Here is a 19,997-nt window from a genome sequence, read left to right on the forward strand (position 1 = left end):
TATTTAAACAGAAAAAGCTGCAGGATGTTTCCAGTCAACAAGGGTGGTGTTGTGCTTACTAATACTTAAAGCCGGATATAGAAGCAAAATGCAGCCTACGCTCTGGTTGGAGGTCACTTTGGAGAAACCTAGCCTGTTTATATCCAATACACATAAACGGCTCTGAAGAGATAACCTGAGCCAAGAAAGGGAGTGGTTTGCTTAGAAAGCTTATTGCCTGTCGTCTCCACTCCTGTTTACACCAGCTATACAGAAGATGCACAGGACTACGTTTCTTGTGCAGAGGGAACCACTGTAAAATAACACCTGGTCTCAGAAATCCTCCCTTGTCTGGAAGGAATAATACACTAAGGATGAAACTGTAGCCTTTCAAGAGTGAAACGTGGTTGCGTTTAACAGATCTGCCAACTCTTGACTTTTGGGGGCAGATTTAAAGTTAACCTCCCTTCCATGATTTTGAAATCTGACCTCTCTGGCTTTGATCAGTTTCACCCTGGACTTCTCTAGATGATTTTTCAAACATGCATTCGGGATGAATTTGTGCTATTGATGGTATGGGGTGGTCAAACACACTCCCTCATTCAAGTCTATTTGAGCCTTCAAAATGATCTGGACAGTCACGGTTCACACAGCATCTGCGGCAATCTGTGCATGGTCTGTAGCTTCTTGCCGAAATCCTGTAACATTTCATACTAAAAATGGTGTTTGGGATTTTTGGTCCCGCTTTTGTCACTCTATAGTGCTAGGGTGCCTTTGACAATGAGCTGAATTAATTTCACTTCTTTATTTTATATTTCCTGTTTAGGATTCTGGTGTTCCTGTGGTTTGTGGAAACAAATGAAGGTTTAATAGAGCAACTGCAGCTCTATTAAACTTATGTTTTTTTAAAAAAATGGTGGAGAGTGAAGCTGGTGCTAGTGCACCCCAGAAATTTGCAGACTTAGGCCACATTCACACCATACGTTTTAAGTACTCTTATACAACTTTGACAGCCGTAGCTTCTGCCAAAGAATTCTGGGAGATCTAGTGCTGAGATGGTTAAAATTCTCAGAGTATTTTAAAAGTCCCAGGGAACTCTGGGAATTGTAGTTCTGAGAGGGGGCTAGGGGTCTTTGAACAATGGCAGGCAATCAGTCTTTCTTAGCTAGCAATTTTCAGCAGCTTTGCTCAGAAGCAATTCCACTTGAGTTCAATGTTATTCGCTAGTGAGTGTGTTTAGCTCAGGATTACAGCCTCGTGTCCGTTATAAGAACTGAGCTGGAACCTCTGAAATCAATTACCAGAGAAAAGTCCACAGAAATACGGGGAAGTAAGACAGCTCAACTCTTTCTTAGTTCATGTAGTGCTGCAAATGGGCTTAGTTATCGGCGGTATCTAGTTAAAACACGATCGTGCCAGGCACTAATTAAATATTTGTACTTGTATTTTTCTTATTATTTTGAGACAGTTTACCTTCCTTCCCAGCGCAGCTCACAAGGTTGCCTCTGAGGTGATACTTGGACCAAATTTTAAATCCCAACACTGTTCCCATAGCAAATAAACAGACCAAACAAGGAGGATTTGTTGTATATCAGCAACTTCCTTAATTCCTGCTTCCTTCTGGCTTTGCAGAAGTTCTCACATAGTGATTATACCTGAATAAATCATCAGGTCATATTCATACAGAACAAATTTACATCCCCTGGAGGCAACTCCACCCTTTTTGACAGCAAAAACAAAAGGGTTCCTTTTCAGCTGTTTTTTTTTTTTTTTTTTTTTGCTTGGACGTTTTCCATGTCTGTAAACAGGGCAGGTTTCACAAGCAGGAGAAGCTACATAGAAACGTATGTTATGGTTGTATATATTATTGGCCCACATTCTGCAGTCCTGCATCGCCTTCCCAAGAGGCAGGCGTACACAGGGTACTTTCATACATGAACTTTATAGAAGCACCCAACCATTGTCCTGCTTTCAGCTGGCTTGGAATAGCAACTAAGCTTCCATTTAAATGGGCAGGTCCCCTTTCCCCAGCTCCTGTGTGACACACAAGGGCATTATTCATCAGGATCACTGTTAGTGGGGATAGGATTAAATAGTACTCCCCACTCCCCGTCCCCTGGCCACATTTCTCTGCCTTCTGCAATTGAAGGGGGGAGAGAAAATAAATGGATATAGAGACAATGCTACTCAGAAAGGGAAGAGTTAAAATAATAGAGTGTATGACAGACCATATGGAAGGAAATGACTTTATGCAGGAAGAGCCATGCCATAGACCATATATATCTGGAGAAATTACACAGGATTTTTTTTATAAAAAAAAAATAAAAAAATTCCATAATACAGTAAAATTACAACAACAAAAAATGCAAATCAGATAAGTAGAATACAGTGGTACCTCAGGTTACATACGCTTCAGGTTACATATGCTTCAGGTTACAGACTCCGCTAACCCAGAAATAGTACCTCGGGTTAAGAACTTTGCTTCAGGATGAGAACAGAAATCGTGCAGCAGCAGCGGGAGGCCCCACCAGCTAAAGTGGTGCTTCAGGTTAAGAACAGTTTCAGGTTAAGAACAGACCTCTGGAACAAATTAAGTACTTAACCTGAGGTACCACTGTACAGAGTTTGCGCTTAAAAGTAATTATTAGCCCTTACTGCCCATTAAGGATTTATTTATTTTAAGGAATCTTTTTTGAATTGGGATGGATGGGAACAGAAACCAAAAGGCAAAAACATCACGTCGATGCACTGTAAAAAAAAGGGAATGAGCAAAGCATGGTTATTCCAGAGTAAATTTCCAGTGTGGAAGTAGCGACACACAGATGCCTGTAAATCTTAATTTGAACTGCTGCTCTTGCTCCAAGGGATCGTGGTAGCAGCCTACCCATGAACCAAGCTGAAGTATGAGCAATGAGTGAATAAGTCTTAAGTGTCAGGCTGATCACATAAATGGTTGCTATGGGCCATGGTTCCTTCTCATTGTATTTCCATGTATTCTGGCTATAGCAGGCTTATTAAGTAGTAAATGATAAAATCAATTGCTGTGTTTAAATCTGGGGTGAAGAGTTGAAGTGAGAAATGCTGACATCAAGAAGATTCCAAAGTTATTTAAAATTTGACATACTAATTTTACTCCCAGAAAGTTTTTGAGATGGGCTGTCTCTTACCGCAGTGGTGCATAAAGCAAAGTGGGTTCTCCTTCATGGAGAGCACGTGTTGCGGTGGGAGCAACCATGACATCCCTTGTTGCTGGATGGCCACAAATTTGATTAGGCACCTCCAATGTTGCTGGGGGAAATTGATTGTTGCAATTTTATTTGATTGACGGGGGTTCTATATAGGTCCCTGTGCGCAGCGTTGAGCTTCCTCTTTTCGCTGCGCACATCGGATCACCCGCCCACCCTCCCTTTATTTAGGGTTTGTTTGCACTGATCTTGCTATGCCTGTCATGGGGTCGTCTGCTTTGGAGCAGGGACCTTGTAGGAATTTTACCATTTGGCTGATTGCCTGGTGCCATTTGGGTTTTGCATACTGCATAGCAAATCGTCACACTTGTAAGGTTGTGGTTAAAAAGGTAAAGGGACCCCTGACCATTAGGTCCAGTTGTGGCCGACTCTGGGGTTGCAGCGCTCATCTCGTTTTATTGGCCAAGGGAGCCGGCGTACAGCTTTCGGGTCATGTGGCCAGCAGGACTCAGCCGCTTCTGGCGAACCAGAGCAGTGCACAGAAACGCCGTTTACCTTCCCACTGGAGCGGTACCTATTTATCTACTTGCACTTTGACGTGCTTTCGAACTGCTAGGTTGGCAGGAGCTGGGACCGAGCAACGGGAGCTCACCCCGTCGCGGGGATTCGAACCGCCAACCTTCTGATCGGCAAGTCCTAGGCTCTGTGGTTTAACCCACAGTGCCACCCACGTATCTAAAGGTTGTGGTTAGCATTGGTTAATTTTTGTTTGGTGGAGGAGATGTGGTTGGCTGTGCCTGCCCTTCCAATGCTGCTGCTGCAAGGGTATTCCGTTAAAGGAATCCAGGGGCTCGCCATGCTTTTGTCCGTATCCCTGGCAAAGGGCTAGGGCCACGCAAGAGCCCCTGGGACTAGGGGAGAGCTTGGCACCCAGTTTTATTCTCTCCCCAAAATTGCTTACCCTTACTGACTTCTGCACGGGTGTGGTTGTCAGTACTGTTCCTACCTCCAAGTGGGAACACATAGTCGCTAACCAATGCCTAGGCAACCACTCACATACTGTTATTCAATAAAGTTGTGGCCAAAATTATGCCAAAAACCAAAACAAAAATGATGTGTGAATGTGTTTTTATTCAGGGGCGGGGGTCCTTGACACACAACCATTGTTTGTGGCCTATTTGCATTGCAAATTATAATCTTTTCTCATTTTCAAAATTTCTTTCCCCCTGCAGGTATTTGTTCTGCCTTGAAGTTGACAGTCCCATCACATACCATCCGTGGTATTAAAGGGCAGTCCCTCACTCTCCCAGTTGACTACAATTTCAACATTACAGTTTCCAATATCCAGATAATATGGCTGTTTGAGAAGCCACCAACAACCCCCATATTTCTGATTGGCTGCTTGGTAAATCACTCAGTAGTTCCAGACTTGGAATATAGGCACAAAATTGCACTTAAGCCTCCAAATGCATCCTTGCAGATAAGATCTCTGAACTTCAGCGATGAAGGCAATTATATTATCAAAATCAATATCGATGGAAACCGAACGATACCTGCAAGTGCAAAGGTTCAAGTTACCGTGGATGGTAAGTAATATAAAATGTTGGAATCTAAAGGTTCAACCAGAATGGCTACATAGAGGTTCTGTGGCCATCTCCTATGAGGGTTTAAAAATGTATTAATAGCAGCCACTGAGGGTACAATTGGCAGCACACTGTGCTCTGGGGAAGGGGGCTATTTAACTCTTTTCTGTGGGCCCTTCTAGTACCAGCATAGCAAGTCCCACCAGCGCCTGGGGTACCAGTGGCGGGGAGGGAGGTATGCATACGGGCAGCGACAGAGCATGCCCCACCAACACCCAAGATTGTGCAAGAGATCCTTATCTTCTACAGCATGTTTTGTTGAGCCCAGATTCCCCAAATACAACTGCAACTATGATAAGACTGCTATTTGGTCTTAATTCCAGCAGAGGTGTTTTGAATCACACCAGGATTCAATAAATTGCGTCCTGGCTAAGGGCTCATCCACACTTAACCTTTCCATACTTTCTAGATACAGGACTACTCTGTGTCTTAGCACTTCCTCCCTCACTGCCATTTCCGCCCAGAAATGCCACTCTTTGACTCTGACTCGGAACAAATGGCAATTCAGGTTTTCCGTGGATTGGTGTTTGCTCTGATTCAGCAGTAGAGAGCTGGTTTTTGAAGGGAAAGCACCCAGGACGTCAACAACAAAGCGCTCAGACACAGAGCTTTAAGGCACATACCTGGATGAGGCCTTGTTCTGTTACAGGTAAGCAGAATAAGATGGCCGAAAGCTTTATCTTGCTGAACAGACTGTGACAAGTTGGACTGCAAATATGAAAGTGCTGTCTTAAATGTTACCCACAAGGGGATGAATTCCTGAAAGGAGAAATTGGGAACTCTGTACATCAGTAGAAAAGGTTCTAATCCTCTGCAATTAATGTATTTTTTTTTGGGGGGGGGAGAATTCACAAGACTGCATTCAGCAATATTAAATACACACACACACACGTGTATGAAATCATACCATTCATTCTACTACCTCAGACACTTAACTAGCTCATTCCCACTATTTTACTTTATGTGGCAGACTTTGGGCTTATCCACCCTTACCTTTTGTGCTGCTCTTTCCAGGCAAAAGGCCATGTTTTAACGCTTCGTGTCTGAGTGTGCAGTTGTTGTTGTTCTTTTGCTCCTCCTTCGGAAATCCTGCTCTTTAAAGCTGAATTGGAGCAAACGTCAATTTGAGTTTTCCACAGATTGATGTTTGTTCTGATTGAACTTCAAAGAGCAGGTTTTCACGAACAAAAAGGGCTCAGACATGGGTACCTTGAATTGCAGGGAAATTACACTTTGCCAAAAAAAAAAAAAAGGATATTAGACAAAATCACACACAAAGAAACATAGATTGCGTGTCGAGGTCCCCAATCCACCCCCCAAAATAACTCACAACGGACACGTAATTTTTGTTTAAGATTTTTGGCATGATTTTGGCCACAACTTTATTAAAATACAAACTGTGAGTGGTTGTTTAGGCATTGGTTAAGACTATCTGTCTCCCCGCCTGGGGACAGAACTGACTTCCGGGCACCACCGAAAGACAGTGCGGGGGAAAGCAAGTCGGGGAAGAATTGGAGCTGAGACACAGACCCTCAACTCTCACCCACCTGCTCCCCGAAGGCTTGCCGGCCCTAGTCCCATTCCAGGGATTGGACGAAAAGATGGCAAGCCCCAGGATTCCTTTAACAAAATTCCCTTTCCGCACCAACCATGGAGGGGCAGGCCCAGCCTATCCTAACCCCTCCTCCACCAGATTTATAACCAATGCCTAACCACAACCTTACAAGTTGTGACAATTTGCTACGCAGTAGGCAAAAACCACCCAGCCAGCCAATTTGCCAGGTGGAAAAATTCCTACCAGGCCCCTGCTCAAAGGCAGACGACCCCATGACAGGCATAGCAAGGTCAACGCAACAACCCCTTATTCTAGGGCGGGTGGGCGGGTGATCCGTTGCACGCAGCAAAAGAGAAAGTACAAGGCTGCGTGCAGAGTATTTAAACCTTTCACCCCTCCCACCAAAATTGCAACATAACTTTTCCCCCAGCAACTCGGCAATCCAATCAATGCCCCCTGGCCATCTTGGAGAACTTACCCAGCAACAAAGGGGGTGGCTCATTAGACCCCACCGCAACACGTGCTCTCCCTGAAGGAGAACACGCTTTAGGAGAAATTTGCAAAATGCTGGTGAATTTTCATGTGGACTTTGAAGCACTGCTCACTGATGTGGAATACTGAACGTAGATTGAAAAAAATGAGAGAAACCAAAAAAGATAGATTCACCCACTCCTTGCTGTTGTGCATGGTGGCCATATTTACTGGTGCAAATGGCAGAAATTATTTGCTATCGGGAGAAGTGTGTTCAGACAGAATGAAATGGCTCTGCCCAGCTACTAATGGATATGGGCAAAGCTCTCCCATACATGGAGGGGGACTCTGATAGAGCTAAAGTCCGCACATGCAGACATAGAGGAGCTCTACTTGCATACATTTATACCCAGGGAGAGCATTTTCCCACATTGTGTGAATGCATGGATCGCTGGGAAGCATTTCTGCCACCTGCTGTAGTGGGAGGTGGGGCTGCACAAATTTCTACAATGTATGCAGGGAGCACACCTGTGGTGCTTGTTAGTAGCAGGCTTGGGATTAGCCCACCTGGCTCCAGGACTCCCCTCATGTGATATTCCCCTACACAGTGGCAGAGCAACATGCTGCAGCCCCCGGAGCAGAGAACTGGCGGGGACGTGGATGGTGCACGTCCCAGGGGCATGGCACACATCCCAAGGTTGTGTGGCGTGTGGCGCATGTCCCAGGATGCTGTGGCACACGGCGCACTTTTGGGGGGCAGCTGCAATGGCACCCTTTCCCCAAATGGTACCCGGTGCAGTGCGCTCTCCCCGCCCCGCCCCCCGGCACACCAGTGCCCCCACATGGGTGGAGGAAAGTCAAGCAGTTTCCCCTCGGTTCCTAAATTATTCAGCAAATAAATTGTAAACCCATTGGCCATGTTGCCAGGGGAATCTGGGAGGGGGGGGTCTAGCAACATCTACCCGCTCCTTGGTTAAAATACATTGATCCTAACTTCAAAGATTTTTTATATTGCAGTTCCTGTCACAAAGCCAGTCATATACATTGAACCCTTTGCTGGAGTCGTGGAGAACAGTGGGAACATTACTTTGAACTGCACTGTGGAGGAAGGCACACGGGTCGCTTACCAGTGGTTGAAAAATGGAAATCCCATTGAAGCTGGCACTATCTATTCCTTGTCAGCAAACAACAGCACGCTTCGGATTGTCCCTGTCGTCAAAGAAGCCATTGGGAATTACAGCTGTTTAGCAGAAAACCCAGTCAGTGCAATGGAGAGTGACGTGATCGTCCCAACTATATATTGTGAGTAGCATATAATGTAGACCGTATGTTGCCTATAGCAGCTGAATTGAAAGAATGAGGTGGGGGGATTAAGAGTGATAGTGGACAAATGGTAGCTCTTTGCCATTAGATTATCTGTTTATAATAATTTAATAATCATAATAATTTTTTATTTATACCCATTGTTATTTATTTATTTATACCCATTTATAGCCCATCTGAATGGGCTTCCCCAGCCACTCTGGGCAGCTTCCAACAAAATATTATAATACCATAATACATCAAATATTAAAAGCTTCCCTAAACAGGGCTGCCTTCAGATGTCTTCTAAAAGTCTGGTAGTTGTTGTTCTCTTTGACATCTTGTGGTAGGGCGTTCCACAAGGAGGGCACCACTACTGAGAAGGCCCTCTGCCTAGTTCCTTGTAACTTGGCTTCTCGCAGTGAGGGAACTGCCAGAAGGCCCTCGGCGCTGGACCTCAGTGTCCGGGTAGAAGGATGGGGGTGGAGACGCTCCTTCAGATATACTGGGCCGAGGCCATTTAGGGCTTTAAAGGTCAGCACCAACACTTTGAATTGTGCTCAGAAACGTACTGGGAGCCAATGTAGGTTTTTCAAGACCGGTGTTATGTGGTTCGGCGGCCGCTCCCAGTCACCAGTCTAGCGGGCACGTTTATATCCCACATACAGTATTCTCCAAGCAGCTGAAGGTCATATACATGACACCCACCCTCCCCTTTTAACCTCACATCAGCCCTGTGAGGTAGGCTATAAGAGAGAGTGGCTATCCCCAACCCATAACCTTTGTGACTGAGTGACGGTTTGAACCATGGTTGTCTGCAGCCCTGGGCTGCATTCACATAGAAGTTTATTCTGTTTCCTCCACTAACCCAGAAAATTATAGGAGTAAAGTGTCAACATTTGGGGCAGTATAGCAACATACAGTTCTTTCCAACCATGTTCATGAGTGAATCACTGAGGAACAGAATCACACATGTGCAGAAATAGTAGGGGAGCAGCAATTTTGTCCAACATTGTTCACTGTTGTGTCACACTGTACCCACAGATGTGAATGAAATTTAACACGACATGCTTGTATAGCAGTCAAAAAGTTACATTTCCATAGCACAACAGGTACTGTAGTGTGAAAGGAATGTTAGAAAACAGGACAGAAGCACTAGGATGTATAATCGGGGAAACTAATACAATATTCCGCCTAGGACTTGCCGATTGCGCCTAGGACTTGCCGATCGCATGGTCGGCGGTTCGAATCCCCGCGGCGGGGTGAGCTCCCATCATTTGGTCCCAGCTCCTGCCCACCTAGCAGTTTGAAAGCACCCCAGGGTTCAAGTAGATAAATAGGTACTGTTTTATAGCGGGAAGGTAAACGGCGTTTCCGTGTGCTGCTCTAGTGCCGGTTCGCCAGAGCAGCTTCGTCACGCTGGCCACGTGACCCGGAAGTGTCTGCGGACAGCGCTGGCTCCTGGCCTCTAGAGTGAGATGAGCGCACAACCCTAGAGTCTGTCAAGACTGGCCCGTACGGGCAGGGGTACCTTTACCTTTACCTTAATACAATATTCCTCCCATCTGAATGCAAACCCTAGTCTGCCTTTTGGACCATAGTAAACTTCCATCGAGCTCTTATGATGGCACCTTCTCATTATGACAGAAGGCCTGTTCCAGGTAAGGCTAAAGAGAACTGAAGTACAGAATGGTTAGAAAACCAATGTTTCACCTGTCTCTTTGTCCATGCAGATAATGATAATGATAATAATAATAATATTCCATCTGACTGGGTTGCTCCAGCCATACTGGGCAGCTCCCAACAAAATGTCACCCATCTGAATGGATACAACTAGAAACTAGTTGCTGGGTTAGTTATATGTGTTAATTATATGCAATATTTTGGAAACTGGAATGATTTGACCGACAAGATAATGGATAACTTTGTTTAACCAAGCTGTAAGCAAACCGGTTTACTTGATCCACTCTTGAAAGAAGCTTTGTTGACTCAGAAGGTGTTGGAAGCATGTCAAAAACTGGCGACATTAAGTAAATATGGGGTTTAGAGATGAAATGATGGAAGTTGAGAAAACATGGTGGGTGCACTTCCAAGAGAAGAATTACCTTATGAGCCAAAATATGGAAATGCCATTTACAGGAACCAAAACTAAGGTGTATAAATCCCCAAACCAAACACTAGCAACAAAATGGGCAGGGACAGAAGTGAGAATTATGTGAACAATTACTGCTAATTTGAGGAGATCTAAATGACTTTAATACAAAAGCAAATAAACAATAATCTGTACCAAATACCAAATCCAGTTCAACCATACTGGTCTCCTTTGGTGGTTTAATAAAGCATCCCAAAAATTTGTCACAATGAATTTTGTCTCTTAGCTAATATGCCTGAACGGTGTGATGAAACTACATATAAAATTAAAATACACACTAATACCTGATTGATAAACATTCTAAGCAGAAGTATAACCATAAATATAATAAACTCACTCACTGCCCATAAAAATCAATTTGTTGTGAAGAATTAACAGTCATGTTGATGTAAAATGGTTGGATAGTGGGATTGCCTAATCTGCAAATACGATTAGAAATGAACTTAAATATAACAATTTTGGAAATAATAACTGAAAAATTACGCAATTCATCTATGCTCTCACCACAGGTAGTTCGAGAAATATTCCAAAATTCTTCTTGTAAACATTGAGTATAGGCTACATAGGGTAAGGAGCTAGCAGCTGATGTTTGCCTTTGGACACCATTCATTAGTCTGACAGATATGAAGAACTATTTTGTGAAGGTACCATCAGCACAGATGACCCATAACAGCAAGCTATAACCATGGATCATTTAAAACACCAATAAATGGACCCTTTTGTTCATATTCAGCAACAAGGCGAACAGGCCTTCAGAAAGCCATTTTGTAGGTAGACCTAAACAAATCTGAATGTTTAAATGGATCCAGATCAAGTACTTCTAGTCATAAAACTTTGGAAGATATTAATAGTGTTCTTCTTGGGACCACCCTCAGATATTACTGGATATTATGAAATAAGTATGTGAAATCGTGGCAGCACCTCCTCTCGCATCCTTCCTGCCCCTAAGGTTACCTGGCCATCGCCATGGGCTTCCTAATACCACAGGTCAACTAATAATAAGAATAATAATGCATTTTATTATTTATACCTCACCCATCTGGCTGGGTTTCCCCAGCCACTCTGGGCAGCTTACACCATATCTGAAAACATACTAAACACATCAAGCATTTAAAACTACCTAATACAGGGCTGCCTTCAGATGTCTTCCAAAAGTTGTGTAATACTTTATCTCCTTGACATTTGAAGGAAGGGCATTCCACAGGGCGGGCGCCACTACCGAGAAGGCCCTTTGCCTGGTTCCCTGTAACTGGTTCCCTGTAACTCGCTTCTCACAGTGAGGGAACCAGCAGAAGACGCTCAGAGGAAGACCTCAGTGTATGGGCTGAGTAATGGGGTGGAGACACTCCTTCAGGTATACTGGGCTGAAGCCATTTAGGGCTTTAAAGGTCAGCACCAACTAGCTTTTGCCAGACTCCTTGGCTCATCCTCCTGTCGCATCTCTGAATGAGTCATAAGCATCACATATACGATGGGCTATATATGATGGGCTTTGGATTGACTGAATGCTTCTTTCCATCCTAGTCACATCCATGCCATTTACGGCTTCTCTCCTCTGAGAATCCTGGGAACCATAGTTTGTTAAGGATTCTGGGAATTGTAGCTCAAACTGCAGTTCCCAGGATTTGCGGAGGGGCGGAGCTAGAACTTTCAAAGTGGTATAAGAGTGCTTTAATTGTATGCTATGGGTGTGACTTGATACCGTGCAGCACACTGCAGTATCCATTACTATTACAACCATTGGTGCTAATTTGAGGCTTTCCATAATGGGTATTTTGTAACAGTGTTGAGTGCCAATGTGAACTTTCTATTTAGCTTTGGTTATGCAGTATTTGGTCACGAAGGCCAATCTGCCCTTCCTAGTTTTACACTAAGCGATTTCCGTACGAAAGTACAATTGGCTTTTAGTACATTTGTTTTGCAGGTGGCGCAGTTCAAAATCATGTCAAAGTGCAAGTAGATAAATAGGTACCGCTCCAGCGGGAAGGTAAACAGCGTTTCCGTGTGCTGCTCTGGTTCGCCAGAAGCGGCTTAATCATGCTGGCCACATGACCAGCTGTACGCCGGCTTCCTCGGCCAATAAACGAGATGAGCGCCGCTACTCCAGAGTCAGCCATGACTGGACCTAATAGTCAGGGGTCCCTTTACCTTAACCTTTACATTTGTTTTGCAATTAGCAGACAAACCAAACAGACCAGGAGTAGTACTGATTTTTATTTTTATTTAATCTTCTAAAAACATTTTATTTTATTTTTAGATGAAATACTTCTAGCTTTTAAAGGACATTTTCAGAATCATTCTTCTCTGGCAGGGATACCGCTTTTCCGATGCCGTTCTCCAAAGAGGGAACCTTTCCTTTTGACTCCGTAAATGCTATTTACTAAATGACTTGTAAAATAATAAATCACCACTTCTTAGCAACGATTTACGTCTCAGTGGGAACATGACCAATTGGCTCCTGTCACCACAAAACTGTTATCCATCTTGTTTCTGAGCAGATGGCAAGTATTTACTGTGAGTGACCTTTATTATTACTGCAATTCTCCTGGCGGCAATGGCATATGGTATATGTGGACCCTGGAGCCAGGACTGGGAGAACTGGTAGCTGGCATACAGGGCTTGTTTTTTTTACTGTGCTAATGATAAAGTTCATATTGAATTATATGACTTGAAAGGAGAATTTGGTAGATGAGATCACTTCAGGTAAGCGTAGCCTCTGTGCTATTACAGGAAGACCTTTTACCTTGCTAGCCATCGGCTCCATGTTGGTAACCGTGCAAAACCATTTTATAAAGAAAAAGCAGAAACAAGGCATGTGTAGATTAAACTGTGCGGCAAGTGCGATGAGGCATTTGTTTTAGTTCAGCAGGCAACCTGGGCTTTACTTTCATTGAGTTCTGGAACTGCCCACAAAATAGCAGATCTTGCAAAAGTTATGTCTTTCTACACAGCACAAGATGAGGCCAGAAGGAGAAGCAACTTTCCCCCTTACACAGATAGCAGTACGTTTGCTGTGAAGATGGTGGCCCCATGGTAGCACCCTGTTCTACCACAGACTCTCCCATTTCCTGGTGCTGACTAACCCTTTCTCTAGCTGATGCAGGTGGTGCTGTGGTCTAAACCACTGAGCCTCTTGAGCTTGCTGATTGGAAGGTTGGCAGTTCGAATCCCCATGACAGGGTGAGCTCCCGTTGCTCTGTCACAGCTCCTGCCAACCTAGCAGTTCGAAAGCACACCAGTACAAGTAGATAAATAGGTACTGCTCTGGCGGGAAGGTAAACGGTGTTTCCATGCACTCTGGTTTCTGTCATGGTGTTCCATTGCGCCAGAAGTGGTTTAGTCATGCTGGCCACATGACCCAGAAAGCTGTCTGTGGACAAACGCCAGCTCTCTTGGCCTGAAGCGAGATGAGCGCCGCAACCGCATAGTCGCCTTTGACTGGACTTAACCATCCAGGGGTCCTTTACCTTTTACCTAGCCGTCTGAACACCTGTGTGCAAGCACATACATGTGCTGGCTTCATTCTGCCCTGAAGATTCAGGGTGACTGGAGAACCAATGCCCTCTCGTTCCTATCTGATACCTGAGATTGAGCAGGTTAGACCAGGAAAGGATGTCAGGTTTGTTGGCATTTTACCAAACTTAGCAAATCCAGAAGCTGCAGGCATCCTGCCAATTTCAGGAGCCTCATTTGCATATCCTCATTTCCTCAGGTGCCCAAAGAAGGCTCCGAAGCTTAAGTGCACCCAGTCATAAGCTCCAAACCAAGCCCAGGTAGTTTTCAGTTCAGCCACAGTCCCTGACAATATGGTTGCTTTGATACATATGGCCTCATCAGCTCATGTTTGCCCTTTGAAGACACCAGGCATGCCAGCTCCAGGGGGCTAAGCCCTTTTGGGGGGGCCCCTATATTTTGGGGGGAGGCTGCCCCCCAAATGAGGGGGAATGAGGGTTGAAGCAACCTCCCACTGGTGGCGGCACCAAGAGGAGGCAGAGGAGCAGCCATTGAAACTGTGCAACTGCTGCATTTGGCTCCGACCCCAGCTCCTCCCAATGTCCTGACGTCACACACACGTTTCCCCACCCTTCGCAATCGCCTTCACAAGCTGGTGCCTCTGGAAGAGAGAGTCATATGAAGAAGTAAGGAATCCTTGGTTGATTGGCTAGGGTGCATCTCCTGGGTCTATAGCGCAATTGTTCAGTAAATAAAAACCCAGATGCAAGCACCATAAACTCTATTTACCCTAGTGTTATTCCAGAACTAATTTATCTCTCTCCTCCCCCTGTAAATAGACATCTTATGTAATTTACCTTGATATGTAAATAGAGGAGTTTCACCCTTGTGTTTCACCCTGTGCAAGGTTCATACAAGTTTTCGTGGTTTTAGAGCCACTGTTCTGTTGTGTAAAATGAAGAAATGGCCATTTATCCCAGCTTTGCTATAGTGTTGTAGCGAAAGATGCTTGTTTAATGGGCAGCGAAGTTGTCTTTGGTAGATGGAATTCAGGTCACATCTCCCTGGCACCCTGGCGGCTGAAACCAGAGCAGTCAGGATGATTGAAAGAAAGAGTTTTGCAATTTGAATGTGACAGTAGTCCTGATTTGTACATATGCTTATGGTAAGTCAATACTTTTTAGAGGGAAAAACCAATGCCCTCTTTTTTTGGATTTGGCTTGTAAGCTACCCCTTATGAGAACTATGTTATTGTCTGGGTGGAATAAGGTCCAACCTAGATATGACATTAAGTATGTCAATAGAAGTAGCTTTTCGTAGGTCTTTTTTCCTGTTAATAGCTACATTTGTGGGGAGCCGCATTTGTTTCAACAAACCATAGTTTAACAGTTTAGGATTAAGTGGTAAAGCTAAACTATGGTTAATCAGAAATGTCTGATCTCTTCCTCACAGCCTCCACAAAGGAGAGAAGGGGTGGTTGAAAGCCAGTGTCTCACTGTGGCTCATCCTCATAAAACTAAATCACAGTACATGCAGAGGAGGACTCAGAATGGAAAGAAAGTTTAAAATGCAATGAATCCAAAGATCATCTTTATATGGATTTAAGATACAGCTAGAAATAACAGCATGTGAAAGAGAAATATTGCAGTTGGAAGATCTGACATAACAGTCATTTGTCATGTTTCTCTGTTGAGTTTATATTCTCTCTCTTTAATTGTTATATTCACACAGATGGACCCTATGGACTTACAATAAATTCTGACAATGGCCAGAAGTTAGGGGATTATTTTACGTTTAACAAAGGGGAAGCAGTCCAGCTTTACTGCTCAGCAGATTCCAATCCACCAAATATTTTTTATTCATGGACCCAGAGGGCTGACAATTCCACGCGCCTCATTAAGTACGGAAGGTCCCTGGAAGTTGTATCTGAGAAGGTGACGCAGAAAACAGAAGAATACAGGTGCAGAGCTCTCAACAACAAGACTGGGAAGTGGAAAGAAACCCACATATTTGTGATTATGATGCCAAAAGGTAAGAATGAATGCTCACATGTCAACCTACAAGGTCTGTACAAAGCTTCTAAGCCACTGTCAGAAAATTCAGCCAGACAATATCTTAGAGACAGAAGGGAAAGCCTCACCAAACTTGTTTAATCATAGTTCCCTATCACCAAAGGGGTCCTAGGAAGTGAAATTTTATGGTTTCCGCAGAGGAGAGCATTGTAATTCAATAGGTACAAATGAGACCAAAGTTTATAGCATGGAGGTGCCCTTTATGAAAGGTTCAGCATCTTTAGCACACAAAACAACACTGATGCAGTGACTAATTTATGTAGTCGGATCAATCAATATAACTATATTTACTTACTGAAGAATAACATGAAAGGGAACCTATATAGGAAGAAATCAAGGGTGCTCTCTGAAATTTTGCTCTTTTCTCCACTCCTTATCCAAACTAGAATTGTTGGCCTTTAATACACGTTCTGTTCCTGGCGTAGAGGTAAATAGTATGTTAGGTAATTCAGCTGTGAATGAAACACTTGAGCCAAAGTTGACGAGGAAACAGTAGAGCCAACATTGCTGTTGTTCTACCTGCCCATGACTGCTGCAGTGTAACTACATTCCAGCCCTTGAACATCACAGTAGCTTAATGCAGTTATTAGTATACGCCTATGCAGATCATGAGGAGACTTAAGAGTTTCCAGAACCCTAAATATAGGCAGCACTGATAAATCAAGCAACCTCTTCTTTCGTACTATTTGCCATAGTGAATGGTCTAGGATGGGGTGGGGGATTTGTGGCTCTCCAGGAGTTGTTGGACTCCAGCTCCCAGGATCCCTGTTCAAAGGTCATGCTAGCTAAGGCTGATGGAACCTGTAGTCCAGTGTTTCCCAACCTTGTGCCTCCAGCTGTTTTTGAACTACAACTCCCATCATCCCTGACTACCAAGACCAGTGGCAAGGGATGATGGGAATTGTAGTCCAAAAACAACTGGAGGCACAAGGTTGGGAAACACTGCTGTAGTCAACAATGTATGGAGAGCTGGAAGTTCCCCATTCTTGCACTAGCAGCACTCAATGAACATTACTGATGTTTGGAGGATGTGGAACTTACTAATATCTCAGAGAGAGACCAAATGAGATCCACGTAAGCTGCTTTTCTATTGGGATATAAGCAGGATAAATAAATAAGAATCAACAAGGCTACAATACTATTCACGCTTACCTGGGAGGGAGGGAGTCCCATTGACCCCAAGGGGATTACTCCAAAGTTGACCCATATGGTGCTTTAAACAAGAAAACTGCTAAGGTAATTTTTCCCCCCTATCATATTATAGCTGATATGTATAGTTACAGATATATTTTTTCTTTATTAATTAGTTAATAAACGTTTAAAATGCATTGTGTAAAATTGTGCAAGTTCCGTCTCCTTCCCTACCTCCCATTTTTATATAGAAAAAAATATTTGTTAGAATGAGGATAACTCTTACATGCTGCCCTGTTATTAAGTATATATCTTTTTCACATAGCCATTACATTAATGTAAACTCAAGTTATTCAGATGTTGCCTTACAGGACATTTCACAAGCTTGTTTGGCTTTGAGAACACAAAGACCTGAGCCTTTATGCTTAAGATAAATACGGTCAGCAGCTGCCTATTGTACAAAGGGATTTAATATAATCACAGATGAAAGTTCTGTGTTTTCAAACACACTGAAAGGAAAATAGGTTACAATTTTACAGTGAAACCTATGCAGGGTTTTTTAAATGACGCCTGGAAAGAAAAACATAATCAAAGGTTTTGCGTTGGGTAAAATTACATATTTCCTATTCATGAAAGTAAAGTAGGACTCAATTGAATAGGATAATAAAAGCACCAATATTACAGTTTATGGTAAGATCTGAAAAGCTAGCAAAACCTGCAAAATGCAGATCTGTACACTTTCTATTTACACTTTTAAGAATATATTGCCAATCATATCTTAGTTAACTCATACTATTTAAAAACTTGGCTCATATATACAATTACATATCATTGGGTTTGCTTCACATCAAACCAATATTTGTTGCTTATAAGTGCTATGAAAATAAAGAAGAAACCAGCTGGAACTTTTGGCAAGATAGCCAATCTAGTTTGTGTTAGAGAGATCTAACAGCACTGGTTAGAGAGGATTTCACTGGGATTTTGCAGGGACCCCCTGATCTGTCTGTGGCCCCAATATGTAGCCCCCAGATCAGGGTTATTCACCCTGTGCCTGACCAAACCAGATCCAGCCCTGGAACAAATCAGGGGGTGGGGCCAAGGGTCTTTCTAAAATGGTTTTTAAATTGAGGCAGGCATGCCCAGGCCTGATGGCTCCTTAGTATCACTGGATCACCATGGAGATCTGCTGGAGTATCCATCTCCCCTTGGACCTCATCTGAGGAGACCATACTTAGCCATACATACCAGAGAGGAGGGATCTGTAGCTCAGCAACATAGGGAGGGCCTAATGTTCCCCACTTTATAACGCAAAGTAGGTGTCAGGGTTCAGTTCTGCCCCAGACCTCAAATCTAAGGTCTCCTCAGATGAGAAGCAAGGAGATTTGGAGAATCTCCCTGCTGCTAATGGTCCTGAGAAACAATCAGATCTAGACTTTCCTGTCTTGGGACCAGAGGTTCCTACACCGGCTGCCTGGGTACCTGGCAGCTCTCAGATCCACTCCACCCCACCAGGGCCATAGGAGCAGAGGGGATGGTGAGCCAGACAGGAACTTCAGAGTGGTCACCAAAGGATGCTTTGATGTCAAGGATGCTTCCCAGCCAAAGGAATGCACATGGCAGATAGTTGTTGTCAAATATAGCACAGTCGCTTCTACAGCTCTGGACTCCATGGAGCAGTTGCAGCAACTGGCAACCACGTCCCCTCAACCAGCAACCAGATTATGTACCTTCAAAATGAAGGTACATAATTTCAGGATGAAATTAATAAGCATATTTTGTCTAAGGATATAAATCACAATTAGCAATGAGTTCTGTAATGTCTAACTTGTGACCTTCAGAGTTTTACAGTTTGTGACTAATGGTGTTATTGGTTTCTATGGTGTCAATATTAGCAGACTTGTAAAAGGAGGCAACAGTTTATGGTTCCTTATCTTGCAAAGCGAGGCCTCAAACAACTAAAATAAATTAGTCATAAATATAGGAAGCACGTAGGAATATACACCCCATACCACGGTGGCTTGTGCTTCTGCTTAGAGAAGTATTTAGAACTGTCAGTCTTATGACCGATCTCAAGTGCAACTTTCCTGAACTAAGGAATCGAAGCTCCATTTAGAAAATACTGAACAAGGAAACGTGTGGTGGGTTGTATATGCAAAAGATTTAAAACACATGGAGTCACCAGGTCATCTGCAGAACTCTTGGGTGGATTCAGATCTCTGGGAGCTAATTGATCACTGTATTAACTTTGCACATTACACCAGAAGAGTGGAAGAAGAAGACTGACTATCTGTGAGGGCCACTTTTCCCCAGTAATAGGCCAATGCTTCTCTCTGAACTAAAGCTCCCAAAGTAGACAGAAAGTTCAACTGTGTATGTCTTCCTCCTGGCTTCCCCCTTCCTAATGCCGCCATTGGCAACTGTCAGTTTCAATGGAGGAAGGGTGGGCTGGAGGCAGGGGAGAATGTTGCTTAACACTTTCCCTTCGGGGGTGTTTTCCTCTCAAAATTCACACACACACCGATTTTCTTCTCTTCTACATATGGAAGGGAAATCTATGGAGAGTGGGAAGATGTGGATATCCCTATATATTTCCCCTGTGTGTGAAAGCAGTAGGAGGAATTTTGAGTGGCAAAATGGCCAGAGGGGCAAGGGCCTTCTTCCAGGTGGCCCACACAACATGAGATCTTGAGATTTCTCCTGCAGGGAGATGAACTAAGGGGACACTTCCAGACTGTTGCTATTTTGAGGTGGGATTCAATCACATACCAGCAAATTCAGGTTAAAATGAAGTTGATTGGTAGCTCTTGAGCAACAAAACCCACTTCCCTCCCCCTCAAAAAAAGGAACTTTGTTTATTGTGATAAAGAAAGTGATGGAAAAATGCACTAGAAAGTGTGGGGTGACCCTTGCTTTGAGGCAACATGGCATAAACTCCCTGTAAACAAATTGGAATATACGCTTGATAAATAGCAGATGTTGTCTAGGTAAAGGTAAAGGGACCCCTGACCATTAGGTCCAGTCGTGGCCAACTCTGGGGTTGCGGTGCTCATCTCG

At 43.8% G+C, this 19,997-nt stretch overlaps 1 protein-coding gene and 1 long non-coding RNA gene across 2 annotated transcripts in view; one reads left to right on the forward strand and one right to left on the reverse strand.

Annotated features, from left to right (window-relative positions):
* Positions 1-19,997, forward strand: part of HEPACAM2 (HEPACAM family member 2) — a 32,196-nt gene that overhangs the window by 2,954 nt on the left and 9,245 nt on the right. The window contains 3 exon segments of the mRNA XM_081931258.1: positions 4,397-4,750; positions 7,851-8,135; positions 15,472-15,771. Of these exon segments, the coding sequence (XP_081787384.1) occupies positions 4,397-4,750; positions 7,851-8,135; positions 15,472-15,771 (939 nt within the window).
* Positions 4,608-8,046, reverse strand: LOC309381018. The gene is made up of 3 exons (XR_014173263.1): positions 7,961-8,046; positions 5,431-5,566; positions 4,608-4,717 (listed from the first exon to the last, which is right to left on the reverse strand). It is a non-coding gene; the product is annotated as an uncharacterized lncRNA (long non-coding RNA).

The sequence above is a fragment of the Podarcis melisellensis genome (assembly GCF_964234715.1).
Source record: "Podarcis melisellensis genome assembly, chromosome: 12".
Classification (NCBI taxonomy): Eukaryota; Metazoa; Chordata; class Lepidosauria; order Squamata; family Lacertidae; genus Podarcis; species Podarcis melisellensis.